Genomic DNA, 23,487 nt, shown 5'->3' with positions numbered 1-23,487 from the left:
CGATACTAAACGAGCAGTAAAAGCTCACCCAAAATGGAATTTAAAAAAAGAAAAAACAGGAAGGAAAGACAAGTACAAGGAAACCTGTGTTTTATTTTGAAAAAGAGAAATAGGATGGTAACTAAAATCAAAGGAGGTTGGTTTGTTTAATTTGGGAATATGTTTATATGCTGATGGGATGATCCAGTAAAGAGGAAAATTATACTGTACTAAGTGACATGCAAATAAGGATCCGCGCATCTATTTTTATGTGAATCTTTAGTTATTCTTGGACAGAGCCATAAATGTGTGTGTGTGTGTGTATATATATATATATATATATATATATATAGTATATAAAATCAGTATGTGTGTATATATAATCAGTTTTCTGTTCGTTAGCAGTGTACCCCCTTTAAAAGCAGTCAGTCGTGGGAATTGGTAAGAAATTCACATAATCTCTGTTGTTGAGAAGTTTACAATCTAATTGGCTAAATGGAGAAAACACAAGGAAGCACATACAACTTTAACAAGTTCAAATAATAGACAATCCACTTCTTAAAAATTGTATGCTCCAGCTATTGGCACCTGGTAACTGTCCTCAAGGGTTTGCTTCAGTATGTAATGCAGAGTGGGAAATAAAACCAGGTCCTTTCAGTCCTAATCCAGGAAAGAAATGAATTGGGTTATTTATAAATCTCGGCGAAGAAAACTTGAATGGAGACAGGTAACTTGGTGGGTCTAACAGTAAAGGTTAGAAAGGATGATTTTAATAGTACTGTTTGTCTACACATTTCGTCTATGCTAAACCATATATCATCAGCTTCCTATTTGAAATGACATGGGTTAATTAGAAATGAGTTTGTCAGAAGGTTGAAAAGGTCTTTATTGTGGTAGAGAGTATTTTTACTTTTATATACACTTCGGAGTGGGCGTAGAGAATAAAGACAGTTGTAGCATTATATAAGCAAGATTGATGCAAGACACACTGACAGCTTACAGTAACCGCTCTGCCTAGAAACTGCAGTATGGAAAGTGCCCTGCTGGACCCGAAGCAGCAAATCCAAATTTGCCATCTCATTTCTTGTCCCCGATTGAAATATCCGCCAGCACCCCCCGTCCCCGCCCTTCAGGCGTTTTCCCAGGCACAGAAAAATGAGAACAGCTTCCACAAGCTCTGCGGAAGAGCTTCCATGGGAAATTCTGCAGCACCCAGATGTACAAGACAAAAAATTGGTATCCCGACGCAGATCTTCACTACTTGAAGCATGTTCTCAGCACAAGGAACAATAACGCCCTCACAACAGCTTCTTTGGTGGAGAAAACGGATTGAATCCGTGTAAGAGGAGTTGCTCTCTGTTCTGAATTTCATTCAGCTTCACAGTTTACAGTTCAGCCAAGCCAGTGTTCTTTCAGTCCTTAAACTGGCTCAAAGGTTGCTCAAAGTTTTACCCGTTCTCGTTCAAAATATACAATTTTCTGGGATAGCGGGGTCTTACGTTAATTTTAAGCTAGTTAAAAGAGTACTTAACACGTCACTCCCCACATCCCTTTCTCCCAAGCCTTAGCTCCCGGGGCCAGCAGCGACCTAGCGTCCGACAGGTCAGAAACGACAAGGAGCCAGAACGGCCAGAGGGCTAGAGCGACCGCAGTGTTTCGCCGCTTTCGTTTTTCATTCGCTCTCTACGGTTAGGGACCCAGGCTTCCTCCTCCCGGAAATACTTGCAGCCCTGACGTTTACTCGGTACCAGAAAGTAGTTCCGGTTCCGGTGTGGCGATAGTTGTTTCTGGTGTTTCGTTGACGCGGTTGGTGGGCAGTAACTGAGCCAACATGCTGCGGAATCTGCTGGTGGGTGAGGAGTTTCTCGGCTTTCAGTCGCAGTGTGGGACGGTGGGGTTGGCAGAGGAGGCTGAGGGGTCACGGCCCACATGAAAGCCTGTTCTGAGAGTGCAGGAGGAGGAAGGGAGAAGGCGGCTTCTTAAGTCACCTTGCCCCGTGTCCTTTTTTCCTGACGTTACTTTCCCTTCCGGTCCCCTCGCTTCAGGCTGTGCTTGGTAGGTGTAGGGAGTGGAAAGGCTAAAGAGGTGACTAGAGGATTGTTGGTCAGCCAGCGTTGGTTTTCTCAGTCGCCACCCCTCACTCTCAGGGCCATGGATGAGTTCAGTAGGTCTGATTTTAGTTAAACCAAGGTCCAGGTGGGAAGTTGCTGATACGCGGAAGCCTCAGACAGAATGCTGTTTCTCTGCCATTGCAAGGGCCTAAATTTCAGTGTTTCTGAGCGTTGTGGTCAACAAAAGGCAGTTTAAAGAGCAAGCCTTTCGATTTCGGATTGGACCTCGGGAGCAGTCATGGCGGAAGTGTACCGTTGCTCCCTTGAGACGGTTCTGCAGTGCCCTTCACCCCTCCACCGACTTTCAGCATGTGAAATATTTTCCCAGAATTTCGAAAAGAAAAGGAAAATATAACAGTGACCACTTTTGTAATAATTCAGTAAGAATTATTTAGAAATAATTAGAAATATTTAGAAAGCGAAGTGTGTGTTTCACTGATTCAACTGGGTATGTAGTGAAAGTCTTTAAAAATTTATAGACTTAAGGATTTTTTAAAGGAAAAATGTAATGGGAAGAACACTTTTAATGCTAGTTTATTTTGATATCAAGTAGTAGATTTTTAATATGATAGAGTATTAAATGAAAACATTTGAGCTTAGTGTATTTTGTAACCATTTTTTATTTTTGAAATATATAGCAATGTGATTTCTTCAGGGATTATATTATACTTGGTCGATTCAGGTAAAGCTCATGGGATTTGGGTTTTTTGTCTTTTTTCTTGCTCAGAATGAGCATGAATTGCTTCTTGATTGTGGTGTTTGGACACTGCAGAATGTAATATAAAGAACAGGATGAACAACAAATTGGAAAACGTGGATGTTGGTTTATAACTTTGTTAGTGACTAAATATGTTTTAACGCTCACTTTTTCTCTTCTATAATTTAAAAGATTACACCATGGTTGATTTAGAAGGTTTCTGTAAGCCCCAAGTCTGTTTAATATGTATGTATTTAACATTGCAGGCCCTTCGCCAGGTCGCTCAGAGGACCATAACTACTGCTTCACGCAGGCAGTTTGAAAATAAAGTTCCAGAGAAACAAAAGTTATTTCAGGTACTGAAATATTTTATGAGAGATTGTTATTTATAATAATATGATTACCAAAAGGTGGAGATATGAATTAAAACTGGACATGTCTGATTATTAGAGATCCTGTTGTATTAGCAAAAGAACTGCATAAGAAACTGTCTGTTGCTAGCTAAATGGGCATTTGCTGTATCCAGGAGGCCCTTAAGGAAGCAGAGGAAAGGAGGAGAAAGGGTATATATAGGTCAATGACACTGTCTTTGGATGAGTTACATTGGGTTGGCACTCTTATGGTAGTTACACAGGAATAGGCAAATAGAACACAGGAATGAACCAGAAACAAACAAACAAAAAATATGTATATATTTAATATGTGTTAAAGGTGCTATTCCATATCAGTGGGAGAAGGATACAATTAATTGGTATTGGAAAAATTGACAGTTTTAAAGAAAAAATTAGATCTATTTTTATATTAAAATATAAATTGCAGATATATAAATGTGTCTCAAAAAAATTAGAAGGGAATATAGGAGATATTTCCCTCCTCCAGTTTTGTTGAGGTATGATTGACAAAATTTGTATATATTCAGGTTATACCTGATTTTTAAGGTATACAATCTGATGTTTAATGTGTTTGTGCTGATTATCACAGTTGAGTTAATTAACACATCTGTTACCTCATGTAGTTACTTTTTTGTGTGGATGTGTAAGACCACTTAAGATCTACTATCTACAGTACAGTGTTATTAACTACTATAATTGTAGGGGTGGGAAAACTTCCTAAGGAAGCTGTGAAGGATAAAATTTGCAAAGTTTGGTGGCATGAAAATTTTAAATTCATTTATGGTTACAAAAGACAAGTGACAAATTGGGAGCAAATTTTTAAAATATAACAAAAGTTAATGTCCTTAGTATACAAAGAATTTATACAGAGAATTTCTTTGAAATTCTTATACAAAGAATTTCAAATTGATGAAATTTGAAGAAATTTCAATTTCTCAATTTCTTCAAATTGATTTGATTGATTTCAAATCAATTTGAAATGCAAATTAAAATTACAGGTTACTAATTTTTTTCTACAATTGTCAAAATTTTACAAAGATTTAAAATAGGTTAGTTAGCAAGGCTTGGGAGATAGGTACATGCATCCCAGTACTTTGATATGTTAGGCGGTAGTATAATTGGTACAAAAGTTTTAAATAGTATTTGAAAGTATCATTAAAAACAAAACACGGGGAGGGTGGGAGGGGGGAATGGATTGGGATTAAAAAGGAGAAAACTGTATTTGAACAATGATTAAAATATAATAAAAACAAACAAAAAAATCACAATGTATCCTGTTCTCTAGGACTCCCACTTTTAAGAATCTTTACTACAGAAATAGTAGCACAAGTATTTAAAAACAGGAAAAAGGTTAATCATTATGGGATTTTGATATCCCCTAACCCCAATAACCTAAATATGCATTAATACAGCACTAGCTAATTCAATTATTATATTTTTGCACAGTAGAATGCTAGTAGCCATTAAAAGGAACAAGGTAGGATTGACTAACAATATTTTTCAAGATAGAATTGAACAAAAAATAATATGTGGTAGATAATTATATAGCATAACCTCATTTTGTATATAAGCATGTATGTATATAAATTAGGAGATGTGCCAATATAAGCATAAAAAAATCTTTAAGGATATGTACAGTGCTGTTAATAGTGGTTTTTTCATGAGGATAGACTTAGTGGGATAGAGTAGTTTACCTTTATAAGTAGTTAGATTGTCGGTGATTTTTTTTGTTTTATTGTGATATTTCGTTTTTTGCAAATAAATTTTAAATGATTAAAAAGGTGGATTATCTATACTATGTAAAAGTAAAATGGTTATATTAAACACCTCTCTATGCCAGGTGCTGAACTAAGGGCTAAGGGTATGATTTAGGGTTATAAACCAAAACTCCCTTTCTTTTCTTTCTTTCTTTTTTTTTCTTTTTTGGAAAGAAAGAAAGAATCTTTTCTGTGACTGAATCTAAAGTGTGATGGTTACTAATATTTTCAGTAGTTATGTTGATGAATCCAACGAGTATATTTTCATAGCATTTAACATTTACATTTTATGTTTTATGGGAAAACCATCTTTATTGGGTCTGAAATTAAGTTTAAAATAAAGAATGTTGACTTTAGAAGTTCTCATTTTAAAAGTAGTAGTAGAGAAAGAATCAGGAAAATTGGAGTTCTTTTTAATTTTGAACTGTAGCCCTGGCTGGCGTAGCTCAGTGGATTGAACGCGGGCTGGGAACTAAAGTGTCCCGGGTTCGATTCCCAGCCAGGGTACATTCCTGGGTTGCAGGCCATAACCCCCAGCAACCGCACAGTAATGTTTCTCTCTCTCTCTCTCTCTCTCTCTCTCTCTCTCTCTCCCTCCCCTCTCTAAAAAATATATAAATAAAATATTTAAAAAATTTACATTTTATATGTTTTATGGGAAAACCATCTTTATTGGATCTGAAATTAAGTTTAAAATAAAGAATGTTGACTTTAGAAGTTCTCATTTTAAAAATAGTAGTAGAGAAAGAATCAGGAAAATTGGAGTTCTTTTTAATTTTGAACTGTACATTCCTGGGTTGCAGGCCATGACCCCCAGCAACCACACATTGATGTTTTTCTCTCTCTCTCTCTCTCTCTCCCTCTGTCTCTCTCTCCCCCCCTTCCCTCCCTAAAAATGGATGAATAAAATCTTTAAAAAAATTTTTTTTTGAACTGTAAAATATTTTAATTCCAAGGATTGAAGGAGCCACTTAACATTAAGTGAATAGATTAGCCATTTGAACTTAGTTGGAAACAAATGATATGTGTATTATTTATTATTATTATTTTTTTCACCTAGGAGGATAATGGAATTCCAGTGCATCTAAAGGGTGGGGTAGCTGATGCCCTCCTGTATAGAGCTACCATGATTCTTACAGTTGGTGGTAAGACATTTGAAATGCTTGGTTTATAGAAAAGTAACAGTATAGGTAGCTAACAATTTTATTGCTTTTACTGTGCCAGTATTTTTAAAATATTATTTTTATTGTGTATTGGGTAACATTTTAATTTTATTTTAAGATTTTATTTATTATTTATTTATTTATTTTTAAATGGAGGGGAAGGGAGGGAGAAAGAGAGGGAGAGAAACATCAGTGTTTGGTTGCTTTTCACATGCCCCCCACTGGAGATCTGGCCTGCAAGCCAGGCATGTGCCTCGACTGGGAATTGAAACAGTGACCCTTTGGTTCATAAGCTGGTACTCGATCCACTGAACTACAGCAATCAGGGCACATTTATTAATATTATATGTTGCATATAAGTATTCAAGAAGATGATGGATACATATTGCGTAACAGCATTTTGGTGTCTTCAAAAATGTACCAGTAAAGTTTGATGATTGTCTTTTGATAGATGTGGCTTTCCATTGTGCCACTGGTGGCCCTGCAGGCCTTTGGAGGAACGAGAGACATCCACTCTACCCAACCCCTTCCACTCTAACAGGCTTTTAAGCATTTTGACTGGAATGCATAATAAAAACATCTCACATCTAAATTCTGTACACACATATTTATGACAAAACCTGTACATATAAATACTGATTACTATATGCAAAATGCTTTGACTTTTTTCCTGTGAGTTGTGCAGGTCCATTATTCAGTATTAGCAAGTGGAATACACAAATTGGTATACTAGGAGCAGAGTTAGGAATTTGAATGATTGCTCTCTGGGGGAGAAAGGAAAACACTTTTAGAGTGATTACTGTGTGCTTATCTATTGATAGGAATGCCACATATGGATTTCTGTAACCCTTGTATTAAGTCCATAATATGTTCTTATTTTAAGATGAAGAAATTGCCCTGGCTGGCGTAGCTCAGTGGATGGAGCGCGGGCTGTGAACCAAAGCATCACAGATTTGATTCCCAGTCAGGGCACATGCCTGGGTTGTGGGCCAGGTCCCCAGTGGGGGCCATGTGAGAGGCAACCACACATTGATTCTCTCTCTTTCTCTCCCCTTCTCTTCTCCTCTCTAAAAATAAATAAATAAAATCTTTAAAAAAAAGATGTAGAAATTATGTTTTTTACTCAAGGTAATATTGCTTTTCTGTGGAAAAGCTGGGATTTGAGCACTAATTATAAAGTCCCCCTGCTCATGCCAAGGTGCCGTCTTTGGCATGAGTTGATACAGTGAAGGGATGTTTAAGGATGAAGGCAACAACCAGATAGTGATATTGGGCTTTCTTAAGATAAAGTCCTACATTATTTTTGTCCAGTGTAACTGTTTTCTTATATATTCTGGTAATTAGTTTTAAAAATAAATTTCTAGTTAGACACTCTTACATTAAGTTTGATAATTTTAAAGTTATATATCACTGTTTCTTGTTTTTTATCTCAATAATACAATTTAGGGAAGGCTTGTGTATTTTGACTTCTTGACTTTTAAATCATTCTTAGCATTTCTCAAGCAATTTTAGGTAAGTATGTGTTCCAAATCATATTTAAACATTTTTTACATGTTATTAAGTTGACAAATACATTATTGAGCTGCATCCAGCACTTTGTATAGAAGTAATATTGAAACTAGATTAAATATATATATACACATTTTTAAAATTTTGCTAGTATCTATCAACATTTTTTTTGTGTTCCATAAGAGTAGTCTTATTGCCAGCCTTGCCTTTATCTTATAACTTTTAGCTGAAATGTTAGGGTTATACATTTAAATCTTAGAATTTATTTAAATTCTCCTTTTGTTTCTTTCTGTTTTTCAGGAGCAGCATATGCCATATATCAGCTGGCCATGGCCTCACTTCCCAAGAAGCAGAATTGATTTTAGTTTATCCTCCCAGCAATCAGTTGGGTCAGTTTCATTCAGCTCTCTATCGACCAGTAAGCTGATTAATAACTGAGTTCTTCTTTGGGGATCAATATTTATTGACTTGTACTAACTGCCACCAATAAAGCAGTCTTTACCATGCTTTGTCTTATTTTATCACATTCTAGGATACATACACCAATAATTTTCAGGTTTTGGTCAGTCTTAAAGATTTTAGGTAAGGAGCAAAAAATTATTTTGTCATTAAGGTATATAAAGTATGACTGTGATATTAGTGAAATTTTATTTTTAGCAGCTCAGAATTACACAGTGGATGGTGTTCAGCTTTAGTCGAGTTTGACACTTGAAGTCCCATCCCTGACCATACTGTGTCCTGGGATATGCTAAAGCCTGAGGTTAGCGGAAGCAGGCTAATTTTGGCTCATGGGGTTCAAGTTTCTTTTCTTTCTCTTTCTTAGCTATGTGAGTGTATACTTAAATATTGGATAGAATCTAGTTTAGAATTTGGCTTTAGTACAGCTTTAAAATAATTCAGTACTTGTCCTTTGTTCACATTCAGAGTGGGTTTTTATTGTGTTACTTTAATGCATATCATAATGTGTAACTTTCCTTAAATAGTTCATTTTTAAAAATTGTCTTCTAAGGGAGCTTAAAAGAGTTAGACTTTTTCATCTTTGCAAGGTGTACATTTGTAATACTATATAAAGAATAGAGTCTAGGTGCATCAGATTTAGGGGAAACCTATGAGTAAGGGTTTTATAGTAAACGAATATCTGGATAAAACTGATAAAGTTAGTGTATTTTTAAAAATTTATTTATTTTTAGAAAAAAGGGAAGGAAGAAATAGAGGGAGAAAAATGTTAATGAGTGGTTGACTCTTGCACACTCCCCTCTGGGGACCTGGCTGGCAACCCAGGCATGTGCCCTGGCTAGGAATCGAACCTGCTATCCTTTGGTTCGGAGGCCGACGCTCAATCCATGAGATACACCTCTTAACATCAGCAAAGAACACTCTTTGAAAAGAGTGGAATAAATATCATTAGACACTTCTAAATGCTGAAAAAGTTTTAAGATGGTCTGGAGTCTTGTTCAATTCAGTGATTTGGAGCTAAAAAGCAATCACTGACAATATTTTTAAACAAGCTGTGTTTATTGGCATTTTACAAGGAATTTCATAAACATGATTGAAATGTTTTTATGGTGTGAGAGATACTGTTGTATAGTAAAAGGAAAAACAGCTTGGTAATCTCTGCAACCTTCATGTCTTGATATTGTGAGACGTGCATTATTTCTGGTGTAACCTAGTGAGGCAATTTTTAAAAGTTTTTTTTTTATGCCAAAATGTTTTTGGTTGGGCAACGTTGACATGGCAAGCTTGGATAAAGTAAAAGTAGGTTAAATGCTTAAGATACTTAGTTTTATTTGCCTTTCACCTTACAGTTTTGCATTGTAAGGAGGAGAGGAGATGGGAGAGTAGATGAGAGGCAAGATTGCTGGAAAGGGTTTGAGCATCCTGTGAAAATGTCTGTTGCACTTAGCATTTAGGAGTTACTATTATTGATAGATTTCAAAGACTAACCGAAAGTCCATAGAACAGAGTCCATAGGAAATATTGGATAGAAAGTGTGGCTGTCAGGAAACAAAACAACCATCCTACTAATCTCTTTTTTTATCTTACCACACATTTTCCTTTTGGCCGTAGTATCTGTTACTAAATAGAAGAAATTCCATGATATTATCCCATTAATATAAACATTATGGGAGGGAGGTGTATTTAAAAGAAATTTGTTAAAATTAGTACTATTCACAAATTACGTTTGTATTCTGTAGCTCTTCTAAATGAAATTAAACCATACGTATAGATGAAATAAAACTAAAACTTGGAGAGGGCTTACAGGTTACACAAAGCTACAAATAAATGGCAGCATAAGGTTTCAGACCCACTTTTATCTGATTCTTTAAAGTTCATGGTCTTTCTAGTATATTTTGTCTTACCAGGTATTTAGTTAAATATTTACTGGCATAGCTTCAATATACTGTTAATAGCAATGTATGCATATGTGACTACCTTATAGACTTGTATCCCCTGTAGTGAAGCTTAAAAGAGGGGTCAGTACAGTCTCCAGTTCCATATTCAGTTTTATATTGTTCTTTTTACATAATTTGTAATCTACCTATTTAACGTTTGTCTCTTCCACGTTATGGTTGAGATCCAAACTCTATTTTCACTGACCATATAACTCTGCTGCTGCATGGTGCATGCACACTCAACACCCCGGGAAAGCTCCTTGGAATCTGCTGGAAACTTTGACATTCTCCTTTTTGCTCCCAATGTTTCGTGTACTTATGTTCATCGGGAGTTTCATTCCTTTGAATTGGAATTCCAATTTGAATTTTTGATAAGGCTGAGAACCAGTATAGCATTGTAGTTAATCACACATATGATGGAATCAGAAGACCCAGCTTCCAGCCTTGGATTACCATGGGTAGCTAACCTTGCCAAGCCTGTATCCTCATCTCTATAAATGAATGCTATCTAGAGCACACAATTAATGTTAATGCGTGGAAAGCACAAAGGATGGTTTCTGACACATACCCAGTGTGCAATAAATTTGGGGTATGTCTATTGTTAGCTCTGAGAAAGGAACTATGTTTTTCAACTCAACTCTGTGCACTTGGCACAGAGCAGGGATTTTGAGCTGATCAGGGCTGATAGGACAGGCTCACAATTTCATTCATGTCCTAGGTGACTTCCGTCTTTTGGCCCTGTTATCCCTAGTGTATGGCTTTCATTATTGTAAGATGGCTGCTGCAGCTCCAACTGTTTTGTTTGTTTTTCCGCAGGAAGAAGGATCAGTGATAGAGCACATGCTGACTTAAGTGAGCTCTTTAAGGAGCTTTAGAAGCCCCACACAAAGACTTCAGCTTATCTCTTTGGCCAAACCTTTGTCACATGATCATGCCTGGATTCAGGGAGGCCAAGAAATGTTTTAGCTGGACATATTACCAAACAAAATTGGAGTTCTATTTAATGAGAAGGGGAGATTGGGTACCTATTTATTTATTTTCCTATTGATATTAGGGAGAGGAGAAGGGAGAGAAACATTGATTCGTTTTTCCACTTATTTATACATTTGTTAATTGATTGTTCTATGTGCCCTGACTAGGGACTGAAGCTGCAACCTTGATGTATCAGAAGGATGTTCTAACCAACTGAGCTACCAGGCTAGGGCTGAGATTGGATATTTAGTTGGCAACTAACAGTCCTTATCCCAGTTTGTTTTTTAAAACAATGAAGTCACTTGGGTTGGGCAGCTAAGTTTGTTAGAACATCATCCGGATATGCAAAGGTTGCAGATTTGATCCCTGGTCGGGGCACATACAAAAATCAACCAGTGAATACATAAATGAATGGGACAACAAATTAATCTTTCTCCCCCTTCCTCTCTAAAACCAATAAATAAGAATTAAAAAAAATGAAGTAAACACTGAGGACAGAGGACCTAGAATCATTTCAGTTCCTAGTTCTAGTTTCTGATGCCCACATCCATACCTGTTCTTAGACTTGGTTGCCTTCCAGTGGCTAATAATCTTCTCTTGTTTAAGTTAATTTCAGGTAGATGTCTCAGCCAGGAACCAACCAAAGCAGGATTTCTTGAGTTTTCCACTTAACCATATAAGGAAACCACAACCCTATCATTTACCCTAAACAAAGTTAGGTACTTTAAAAAAGGGAAGCTATTACTGGTTTCTTATAGCAGGAATGTTTAAAAAAGATGTACTTGGAGAACACAAATGCAAATAGACACAGAGAATACAGGAATGATGAAAAGAATTATGCTGCAGCTGCAGCTAGTGTGCTTCAGGTTTGCAGAACTGGCCTGTTTGATGGAGTTATGTACAAGTTCTCCAAAGCTGGCAATTTCACAGGTATCTAGCTTCAGACTCCCTCTTCCTCTGTCTTGGTGTGCATTCACGTGGAGAGCAACATCTTGTGTACACTGTCTCCTTGAATTCAGAGATTATGTGACCACCTTTTTTGACCTCTTGTAGGAGGCCATCATTTTCCCTCTGGGGAGTTGCTAAAAAAAAAAAAAAAGCTCTCAGTATTATTCTGATGATTAAAGGCTGATGTCTTTGTTTGACTTATTATATCTCTTTCCAGGGCATTTACCTCAGTGAGTGCACTTAGCTAAAACATTTATGGGCATTAATACTGGATGCTTTACCCATAGTGCTTTTTCTTAAAACAGTATCTACTTTGGGAAATGAGTATGTGATTAACCATTTTTTCTGTTTCTGTGAAAAACACATCTTTCCAAGTTGGTCATTTTTCCACGTTGATTCTATCCTGATGTTATCACAGTGGTTTATTTTATCAATAAATGTGATAAACCATTTATCACAAAATGGTTTATTTTGTTTGTTTGTTTTTAAAAGAATTCTGTGCAATTTAGTTGAAACAGAGTAAGAAGAAATAGACCAGAATGTCCTGGCATGGGTGAGGAGTTAAGAGTCTTTTTTGTTTTACCTCTGTTAACAGAACCACTTCACAGGATTGAAAGATATAAAAGCAAACAAAAAGATACATTTCTCAAGAAGCAATTTTGAATATCAGTTTATTTTTCAAGAAACTTTGTTCTCATTTCCAAAACCAGCAGCAGCCCAGCTTCAATAATAAATTTGTGATAATTGGTTTCCAAATTAGGCTTTTTAACTGGTAGAAATAGGTGTTTATTATAGGTGATTATTAAACATGCTGAGAAGGAAAAATGAGTATAGGACACTTAGTAATACGCTATATGCACTGTAGTTATTCAGAAACATTTTCTTAGTATAATACTAATTCATGCACAGTATGAAGCTGAATAAAGAAGAATGCTTCTTACAGCATTCTAATTTTTGTTCTATGTATGAATAGCTGAAGCATGGGTGTTTTTAGGACTCTCGCTACTTACCTCATCCTTTCAGAATCCTTTCTTCAGCATGATAGAAATGTGTCTTTTTGAAATGCATACTTCCCAGCTTCCCCACCTATATTAGTTAGCTCAGGCTGCTGTAACAAAATACTGCAGACTGGGTGCCTTAAACAGCAGTTCTGGAGGCTAAGAATCTCAGATCAAGATGCCAACCAATTCAGTTCCTGGTGAAGCACTCTTCCTGACTTCCAGATGTTTGCTTACTTGGTGCATTCTACCCTAGCCTTTCTCCTGTGACACCAGAGAGAGAGAGTACTCTGGTGTCTCCTTCCCTGACAAGGACGCACATCTTCCTGGATTGAGGCTCAACTCTTACGACTTCATTTAACCATAATTGCCTCCATCAGAACTCTTATCTCCAAATATAGTCACATTGAGGGTTAGGGCTTCAACCTTGGAATTGGAAGGGAACAGACCTGAAAGAAAATGAAAGTTCTTTCTGGACCCATGTTTAAAAGTTTCAATAAAGGGCTTTGGCCTAGGACCCATTAAATAAAATCTACCGTTATTGGCCCAATTTGTTTCAGAGCTTATTGCTTGCCAACATACAGTTTTTATTTAGGAGCCAATGCTTTGAAAAGTTCCTCACATGTTAAATATATAGTAGTATAAACAGTATTATACCTCTGTAGACTTTTAATAGTGTATGTACTGGATATGTTCAATCAAGGGTGAGCATGTGTTAAATATACATAAAGAATATAGTTCTTTTTTTTTCCCCCAAGAATAACACGTAGAAAATATCGTGATAGATGAGAAAAGCAAGTTAGTTGCAGGATATTCTGCATAAGGTTTTAGTGGCAGGAGAATAGAAATTCTGAAATGTAAGGGATCTGAAATGTATGTTTGGACATTGGGAGATCCATTCCAGCATTTGATTCTTGTGATGGGATGCTACTGATTGCAGGAGGAGGTACAATTGGAGAAATTCAGAAGATTCAGGCAGGTTCATTTAAGATGAACCAGAGTGGAGATAAAATGGCTTAAGAGGAAGATATAATAGACTAAGCAAGATTTTAAAACATCGAAGGAAGTGAATTGTCCTTTTGAAGGGTAATAAGGGTGGTGGGAGGTACTAATAAGGATGTATTAATAACCTCATGTCTTACAAGTTATGTTTTGTGTAAGAAATGGAAAAATTGCCACGAAGGAAGCAGAATTAGGAAAAAATGTGTAAATTTTTAAAAACAGGATCAGATGCATTAGTTGTAGATTTCTACTTTCAATAATAGGAAAAAAATTGACAATGGAGATGTTATAGAATTAGAAATTATGACTTACAGTTGCAGCATTTTTCTTCAAGAAGTGAATTCAACCTCCTTAAAAGAATATGAGGATGGTAGAACAAAGAAGAGCTGCTCAGGATACATGAAGTGGTTAATGCCGTGTTGTGCTAGTTATGTTGAAATCACACCAATTGGGAGCCAGTCAAGGTCACATTTACATTAGTGTCCAAATAGCCATGATTCTGAGTTCCCATCTGCCTGCACAACAACACTGCTATCTTTCTTGTTGTCCTAATGCCCAGGAACATGACTTTCCATATTCCTCTCTTCCCATCTTATCAAAGTACTTCACCAGCACTAAGAGAAAACTCTCCAGGCACTGGTTTGCCAAAGAGTGTACCTTTGCGTGCTCCAAAACCTACCTTTCCCTGTGTTCCAGGGCCAAACTGGTTTGTGTGAGGGAAAGGAGAGTACTTTTCCCTCGTGTATTCAACAAATATTGAAAGGCTTACTATGAATCTAGCAAGGTTCTAAGTCCTGAGGTGTACTGTATGTCATTAAAAAGACAGACAAAATCCTTGCTCTCAGTGAGTTATATCCTGAGCTATGTTCCCTCAGCAAGGCCTTGAGACAGCATATTTGGAGATCAGAGTCTTGCTAAGTTTTTGGTGGAGATGGCTGTTTCAGTGTTGGGCTTCTTTAGCACTCTCCAATAAGACCTTCATGTACAAACAAACAAACCCACCATTTTTAGGCATACAATGTCCCAACCTATACTTAGAAAACAATCAACATTTTTGTTTTGATGATGGCACAGAAATTAAAGTTTTTACTCTGCCTGCTGCACTGCCAACCTTTCACGTGATTAGAGCCTCAGCTTTGGCTTTGAATAGTCATTTGGCCTATTGTGAGGATCTTCCCAGAACAAAATGAGAGCTTGTCCCACAAGGAATACCTAAGTAGTCATCTCTTAAAAACAGAAAACAGCTCCACTTCTGACGTGACAAGGATTTTTGGCACTTGATACCTGCATCAAGATTTCAAAGTTCTTATGAGTCAGATTCAGATTTATGGAATTGTGTGTCTTCCCTTTCCATCTCTATAAGGAAGCTGCTCTCAATAGCAGCCAGGAATTGGCCCTTCCTTAAGCCAGTAGAAGGTCTACTTTTTCCTTTTATAGCATTTTCAGAGGTCATTGCCTTTTCACAGCACATCTTGGTATAAAAGGCCCTGGCCTGATGGTTTGGTTGGTTGGAACGTCCTGTCCACCAAAAGGTTTTGGGTTTGATCCCCAGTGGGGGTGAGCACAGGAGGTAACTGATGGATGTTTTTTTCTCTCTTCCCTCTCTAAAATCAATAAACGTATCCTCTGATGAGGATTAAAAATAAATACATACACATACATGTATCTATGTATGTCTATTTATGACCCACAGGACTTTTGTGGTAGGGCATTGTCATGGAAGGGAAAAACAAGGGAAATAAATGCTTCACTTATAATAGCTCAACTTGAAATGAATGTTCACAAATCAGATTAGGAGGGTTTCCATTTCTTTTTCTGTGCCCTCTTGAGAATTTGAGAGGTGCTGTAAACGGGTCATGGCACCACTAGGGGGCAGTATTGGATAGGAAGAAAAAGAAAACTTCACATCCGTCTATTCCCATGAAATTAGATAATATTTCAGTAAACCTAAATTTAAAATATTGGTTTGTTGACAGTCAGGAATTATTGTCTCTGAATTCCTAGAACGCTGCTCACATGTACAGGTAATAATACCTGACTGAGGAGGGAAAGACTATTCATAATGACCACATAGCTCAGTATGTGCAATATGCCTTATCTGTCATTACTATTGAAGCATCATCTTTAATTTCCTTCCAATTTATTATTGTTTCTCATTGAGTGCTTGATAAATGTTAGGCAGCATTATTACTACTGACAATGTTACTCATTATAGCAGAGGCTTATTCTGGATACTTGTTTGATTTAGTTTGGGATTCTAAAACACTGAAACCAGGAAAGAGTCCAATACTTTTTATCTTTGGTGGGCTTGGTTGGTTTCCAGGGTAACTACACCTTGGCCTTTCAGCCTGACGTACACAAGGAAGGCACTGTTGGCATAGCACTGTCCAGCACAGAAATCTGAGGGTGACCCAGAATTCCTAGTTTTGTTTTAATGATGAGGGTCTCAACATCTGAAGAAAAGCACTTTGCCATACTTGCTAACTCTTTTTGTAAAGTAACAGGACCCACCTTCTTAAGCTAATTTTAACATGCCTTTCTTCTCATTTCAAGAATAATTAAAATTTGGGGATAGGGATAATATTTTTTAAAAACTTTCATTTTGGAGATTTTCAGACAGGGAAAATTAGGAAAAAAGTATAATTAACAGTTGTATACACACCATGTATATCAGAAGATTGTTATAATCTTGCTACACATACTTTGTGTGTCTCCATTAAACCATTTTGAATTGTAGGCTATATAAAATTTCACACCAAAATACCTCAGCACATTATCCTATATGACATAGCATTATGACATTATTTCCTAATATACTAGCCATATATTCAATTACCTCAACTAACTCTCCAAATGTCTTTTATATCTGATTTTTTTCCCCTCCAAGTCAGGCTCTTACCAAAGACCATGTACTAGATCTCTTTGTTATGTCCAAGGCTTTATAACCTGAAACAGTGTTCTTTGTCCCTTTTTCTTTTGTCAATTTGGGAAGAGACTAGGTTGGTTGTCTTGTAGCATGACCCTAACACCTGTGTACTTGACTTCATGGTAACTGCAATGCTTAATGTTGAAAACGAGGAGCACCCTCTTACAGATTGGTGTTGGGAATCTTCATGAGATACTTATGGATTTCCTTTGTTTTCAGTTTTAATGTCAATATAAATTTTACATTGTCACAAAATAGGATTGTGATATATTTCACAATTCCCTATATTATCTTTCTTCATTTTCTATCATGTTCCTATGATTTTCACAAACTTTTTTCTTTTGAACTTGATCCTCCAACCATCTTTTTTTAAAATTATGTTTTATTGATTATGCTATTACAGTTGTCCAAATTTTTCCCCCTTTACCCACTCCACCCAGTACCCCACTGTTCCTTCAGGCAATCCCTACACTGTTGTTCATGGGTCATATGTAAAAGTTCTTTGGATACTCCATTTCCTATATTGTACTGTACATCCTCACAGGTATTCTGTAACTACTTTTTGTACTTCTTAATCCCCTCGCCTCTTCACCCATTCTCCCACACCCCCTCCCATCTGGCAATTATTGAAATGTTCTCCATACCTGTGATTCTGTCTCTGTTCCTCTTGTTTGCTTAGTTTGTTTTTTAGATTTAATCGTTGATGGATATGTATTTATTGTCAATTTACTGTTTGTAATTATAATCTTTTTCTTAAATAAGTTCCTTTAACATTTCATATAATACTGGTTTGGTGATGATGAACTCCGTTAGTTTTTTTCTTGTTTGGGAAGTTGTTTATCTGCCCTTTGATTCTAAGTGATAGCTTTGCTGGATAGAGTAGTCTTGGCTATAGGTCCCCACTTTTCATGACTTTGAATATTTCTTGCCAATTGCTTCTAGCCTGCAAAGTTACTTTTGAGAAATCAGCTGACAGTGTTATGGGAACTACCCTGTAGGTAATTAACTGCTTTTCTCTCACTGCTTTTAAGATTCTCTCTCTATCATTAATCTTTAGCATTTTGATTATGAAGTGTCTTCATGTGGACCTTTTTGGTTTCATCTTGTTTGGAATTCTCTGTGCTTCCTGGACTTGTATGTCTATTTCCTTCACCAAATTAGGGAAGTTTTCTTTCATTATTTTTTCAAAAAACATTTCCACCTTCTTGCTCTTTCTCTTTTCCTTCTGGCACCCCTTTGACACAAATTTTAGAACACTTGAAGTTGTCCCAGAAGCTGCTTCCACTATTCTCATTTTTTTGGATTCTTTTTTCTTCTTGTTCTGATTGGTTGTTTTTTGTTTCCTTATGTTCCAAAGCATTCACTTGATTCTCAGCTTCACCCACTCTACTGTCAATTCCTTGTAAATTGTTTTTCTGTTTCATTCAGTGTATCCTTCATTTCTAACTGGGCCTTTTTTTATGCTATTAAAGTCCTCACTAAGTTTGTTGAGTGTCCTTATAACCAGTGTTTTGAACTCTGCATCTGAAAGATTGCTTATCTCCATTTTGTTTAGTTCTTTTTCTGGAGTTTTATTCTGTTCTTTCATTTGGGCCACGTTTCTTTGTCTCCTCATATTGGCAGCCTCCCTGTGTTTGTTTCTATGTATTAGGTAGAGCTGCTCTAACTCTCTGTCTTGGTAGCATGGTATAATGTAGTAGGTGTCCTTTAGGGTCTAGTGGCAGCCTCCTCCATCACCCAAGCTGAGTACTTGAAGAGTACCCTCTGTGTGGGTTGAGTGCACCCTCCTCTTGTAGTTGAGTCTTTTTTGCTGTTGGTAGGTTAATGGGAGGGATTTACTCAGGTCAGTCAGCTGCAAGGACTGTCTATGACCACTGACCATCAACCTCCACCCTTCAAAGAAGATCAACTGTGCAGGGGCAGGGTGGTGGTGCTCAGACATGGTCTGTAGCTGTTCACTGGGTGTGCAAGTTCTGCGGTTTCCCAGGTGGTGCAGGCCAAGGTCAGCCACCACCTATGTTCTCTCTGGGGCCACCCAGCATGAGCTACAAAGCAATCTGCAGATGACTACTCCTTGTGCTGGGCTTGGAGGTTCCTAGGTGAAGCCAAGCTGTGAACCAAGGCTGGCTGCTGCTAGTGCAGAGCCTGGGGCTACTTACCAGGAGGTACAAGGGCTGAAGCCTGCTGTTGCTTGTTCAAATGAATTTAGGAAGATGTGAAGCCATTCATATGGAAAAGCCACTGTTAACAGCTTGGGTCCCTAGTAAGTTGGGTGGGGCAGAGCCTCAGGGAATCAACAGGGGAGAGCAAACAGTATGAACCATGTTGTGAACCAGGTTGATGGAGCCTCAGATATGGCACCTGCCTGTCAGTTCTGTGGCTCTGTCAGAGGAGGGCTCAGAAGAGGAACAATGGCCTCTACCCCCATCTTCTATGTGTACGTCTTATTCATTTTAACATTTATCAGGTAGAATGTTAGAAAATCAAAAAGACAGGGAATTCCACCAGGGCTCACCTGATCAAGTGGTCCAGATCATGGTTAAGGCAAATCAAGGTTCTATACTGTGTTTTAAAGTTGGTCTGTTAATATTATTTTGTAGAATACAGTGTTGATAAGTAAGAATGTTTTTAGCAATGTTCCTAATTTTAAGAAACTATACCATAGTGTTTTTGTGTTTGTCATTGGTTAACTAGCTTGGCAAAGTCAGAAGTCAGTGGACCAGTTGTCCAAGGTGGGTGGATAAAATCAACCATCCTTGCAAAGCAGAGTTTACAACTCTCCATGTACAGTTTCCTACAATACCTTAACAAGTGCAGTTTCCAAAAATACATACTTATAGCATCAAGGTTACAAGTAGAAGTCCTAAAAACTAGGAAGGCAAATTTTTGATGATTACAGGAAAACTCTTTCCTATCTTAGTTACAGAGTTAGACAGAAACTGAATTTTGTGATGACGAAAAACACAGAATAAGTACAGACTTTACAGTAACTGATATATAAATATATATATGCTTGATTCCATTTTGTACAAAGCTAGTTGTAAATTTTGTGTATTTATTCTCAAATGTACCTATAAAGATAGTTTCTTAAAATTTCCCTCAACGTTCCCTGCTTAAAACAAAAACAAATGAGCACAAAATAACTTTAATATAAATTAAGACTGAATCAAAGGTATTTGGAGCTTGAATAATTTATTTCTACACAGTGGTCTCTGTGGCCCAAATTTGGCATCATTGAATTCCTTTTCCCCTACCAATAGGTATAAAGTATACAAGGCTCTCTTTCTTCCTAAATAATTAAGCTGTTACTGGAAATTTTATTTTTGTGTGTATAAATTTGTTTTGAGGAATACTCATTACTCCAGGCTCTTATTTAAATCTTTTGTCCAAGGACAGTTTGGTCAGCTTGACTGATGCCGTGTGGAGAGGCACTGAGGAGAGACATAAGATTCCAGATGCTCATTCTTTTTCTCTAGGTGGACAAAACAATACAAAAACAACCCTCTGCTTTCAGAGGAACAGGAGAACAGGCAGACTCAGAATGGCCAGTAAGAGAGGCATTCCTTCCATACTGGCCTGCCTACTTTTTGTTTCTCTGCTCTTGTCCATTGGACATAGCTAATAGCCAGGTGACCTTAGGCCAAATTGGTGTTGGACAACCTTCCCCATTGCTAGTTGTATATTTGCATTTTCCTTCTTTGTACAAGACCAAAAATTGTTCGAGAAAGTAATGTCTATATGTTTACTTGTTTGAAACATTATGAGAATGTGTATCTTAGCTGCATTGATTTTGTTTTTATCAAAATAATTAGGGGTTCACCAAAAGTCCCGGTACCTTTTCACAAAGACCGTGACCTCTCCCTCTAAACAGTTGATCCTGAGAAAGAAAGTATGTGAAGTGAGAGTGGGAATTAACTGCAGGGAGAATGATGGGAGATGTGAGACTGTGGGTTCAACTAACCATGAAAAGCAAGTTCTGTGGACTTAGAGGTAAATTAAAGGTGGTCCAAATGGCAGGGAGGGCAACATTCAAGGGGTACATGGTGGTCTTTAAAAATTTGTCCACCAATTCATTGACATTCCTCCTATTAGGAGGTGGAGTCTATATTCCCTCTCTTTGAACCTTGTGGTTCAAGGTCTTATGGCTGCCTTGATGAACCAATGTAGCTCAAGTGATGCTGTGTGACTTCCAAGTCATGTAGCTTCTGACAGTTTCTTGTGTGACACTCACTAATGAAGCTTCAACTGCCATGTAAGAAGTCCACCTTAGGCCACCAAGTGGAGAGACCTCCGAAAGAGAGAGAGAGAAAGAGAGAGAGAGAGAAATGTCCAAGGAACCCCAGCTGTTGCAGCCTGCAGATGTGCGAGTGCTTCCAGCCCAGGTGCCAGTCTGAGTGAAGGAGCTTTCAGGATGACTCTAGCACCAGTCACTTCCTGATGGCTACTGCCCAGACTCTGAGTGAAAACTGCTTAGTTAAGTCAATGCAGCCCAAGATCAGTGAGCAAAAGAAATATTATTATTTTAAGCCATGTTGTTTGTTGTTTGTTTGTTTGTTTTAATGTAACAATAGATAATTAGAACAACACACTAAAACATTACAGAATATATTGCAAAAATGATGCTGATAAACTCAAGTCCTCTCTTTAAAGTTCTGGGGAATTGCAAATTAATTCCATTCCTGCTGAAGTGGCTGGTGCCCTTGTGAGGCAATTAGTTAAAAAGCACTTCTCTCTAGCATGTGTTTATTTCTTCTGTGTGTTTGTGTGAAAAGCAATAGAATAAATTCCATTTCCCTTTATGGGGAAGTTGGGACTATAGGGGAAGAAAAGATAATGTTCCTTCCACCTTTCTGAGTTCTTGTCTGAGATTCCTGTATTAAAAGACATATTAACAGAAAAAAAAGTTTATTAACATGTTTACTCCATGTATACATGGGAGATACCCAGGGGAAATGATTAGCTCCCATCCTGGCCGGGCAGCTCAGCTGGTCGGAGGATCATCCCCATGCACCACTGCTGCGTTTCTGTGCCTGGTCAGGGCATGTGGAGGAGTCAACCAATGGGTGTGTGAAGAAAATTGATGTTTGTTTCTCTCTCTCTATCAAATCAATAATAATAAAAAAATGATTAGCTCCCTGTGGTGGCTAAGGCTTAAATGAATACCATCTTCATATCTTAATAGTGAAAGGGAAGGGGAGATTTAGGCCACTTAGGGGAGTGTAAATAATTTTTAGGAAAGATAAATGGGCCCTAAGAAGAATAGATGGGAAGTATGATAGTTAGTGATAGGATTTGTCTGTGTGTGGTATCAACTTACATTCCTTTCTCCTGTGATAAAGCCAATCTTCCCTGGTGACGAAACTCCCAGACAGGGGGTTTCTGACAATTGAGTTCCTTTTGGAGGATCTGTTTTTAGGCAGAAAAGGTGGATTTAGAGAAAACTTCTCCCTGCTCTTGCTGTTTCTCAAGTGCCTGCAGTTCAAAATTATTGAAACCAAAGCAGCATATTTTGGGGTGGTTTGTCTTGAAATCCACAGTCGTGTTTTAGGATGACATACTCGTATTCTGCTACCCTTGAGGACCATAAGATACAAGGGGCAGTCCTCTGGCAAAGCTTTCCTCCTTGGTGAAAAGAGATTCAGGAGCAGAAAGGCTTCCCCTGTAGTCTGTAGGTGCAGTTGCATGAGCAGCTGATGCCTGGCATCTACGAGATGACAGAAACCAACTCCTGAGTTGGCAGAGGGGAGAGATTGCAGACCACCAGTTCCGTCTTCATTTTGCTGCTGAATTCACTGTTTTGGAACTGCCGGCCACTGGGCTTCATGCTAGATAATAAATGTCCTTAATGTTTAAATTCCTCTTAGTGAAATTTTCTATTATTTAGAGCCAAAAACACAACTGATGCACTTGAGATAATGTTGTTTCCAAGGAATGAGTGATTAGAAAATGTAAAAAAATCCTTTAGAGTATCTCTCAAGAGGTTACCTGCTTCCAAAAGTTACAAAGGGAAGCTAAAAAGAGAATGAGCACTTAATAAAAGCAGGGACTATTTTGCTTTTCTTCCTTCTCAGGACATGGCTTTAGCAAGTAGAAGTAGATTCATGAATCCATCTTTTGTTCCTTCTGTTTCTGCAAATTTTCTTGTGTAGAAAATGATTTGGAATCCAAAAGTGAAGTATTAAATCCTGTCAGATAGCTACTTTTAGAATTTGGTAATCAAAAGTTGCCAGGTGTAGAAATAAAGTCCTTCCCTGTCTGATCTGAACATTCCAGGGTGGAGTAGTTATGGGCTGAATTATGTCTCCCCCAAATTCATATGTTGAAGTGCTACCACCTAGTACCTCAGGATTTGACTGAGTTTTGGAAATAGGGCTTTAAAGAAGTAATTAAGATAAACTGGGGTTGTTAAGGTTGGCCCTAGTCCAATATGCTTAGTGTCCTTAATAAATAAAGGAGATTGGAAGCTAGCCAATGAATCTGCTTACCTGAATGTGTTTCAGCAGAAATTTAGACAAAGCTGGTGATAGTAAAGCGTTGTTACTAGCCTTAAAGACATTGAACTCATTAAGGTCCCTGAAAATGGCTATAAGAAAAGGAGGGAAAGAGAAAAGGAGATTGGGATGTGGAGGGAGACACCACA

The 23,487-nt window shown here is 37.5% G+C and overlaps 1 protein-coding gene, 1 long non-coding RNA gene and 1 other non-coding gene across 3 annotated transcripts; 2 read left to right on the top strand and 1 right to left on the bottom strand.

Annotated features, from left to right (window-relative positions):
* Window positions 1-1,675: 1,675 nt before the first annotated feature.
* Window positions 1,676-8,114, top strand: LOC114493900 (cytochrome c oxidase subunit 7A2, mitochondrial). The gene is made up of 4 exons (XM_028508667.2): window positions 1,676-1,828; window positions 3,054-3,143; window positions 5,997-6,081; window positions 7,909-8,114. Exons 1-4 carry the CDS (start codon window positions 1,811-1,813, stop codon window positions 7,965-7,967), a joined length of 252 nt encoding a protein of 83 aa, XP_028364468.1. The 5' UTR covers window positions 1,676-1,810; the 3' UTR covers window positions 7,968-8,114.
* Window positions 5,085-5,966, bottom strand: LOC118500247. Its single transcript, XR_004902802.1, has 2 exons — window positions 5,871-5,966; window positions 5,085-5,360 (listed from the first exon to the last, which is right to left on the bottom strand). It is a non-coding gene; the product is annotated as an uncharacterized LOC118500247 (long non-coding RNA).
* Window positions 8,115-23,308: 15,194 nt separating the features above from the next.
* Window positions 23,309-23,438, top strand: LOC114495868. Its single transcript, XR_003684531.1, has one exon. It is a non-coding gene; the product is annotated as a small nucleolar RNA SNORA33 (small nucleolar RNA).
* Window positions 23,439-23,487: the final 49 nt, after the last annotated feature.

The sequence above is a fragment of the Phyllostomus discolor genome, chromosome 4, assembly GCF_004126475.2.
Source record: "Phyllostomus discolor isolate MPI-MPIP mPhyDis1 chromosome 4, mPhyDis1.pri.v3, whole genome shotgun sequence".
NCBI classification, from domain to species: Eukaryota; Metazoa; Chordata; class Mammalia; order Chiroptera; family Phyllostomidae; genus Phyllostomus; species Phyllostomus discolor.
Note: the sequence above shows the minus strand (reverse complement) of the source record. Positions and strands in the feature narration are given on the sequence as shown.

Coding starts and splice junctions, on each gene's coding strand:
- LOC114493900 (XM_028508667.2), top strand. Junction 3,144..5,996: donor AGAAACAAAAGTTATTTCAG/GTACTGAAATAT, acceptor TTTTTCACCTAG/GAGGATAATGGAATTCCAGT. Junction 6,082..7,908: donor CATGATTCTTACAGTTGGTG/GTAAGACATTTG, acceptor TCTGTTTTTCAG/GAGCAGCATATGCCATATAT.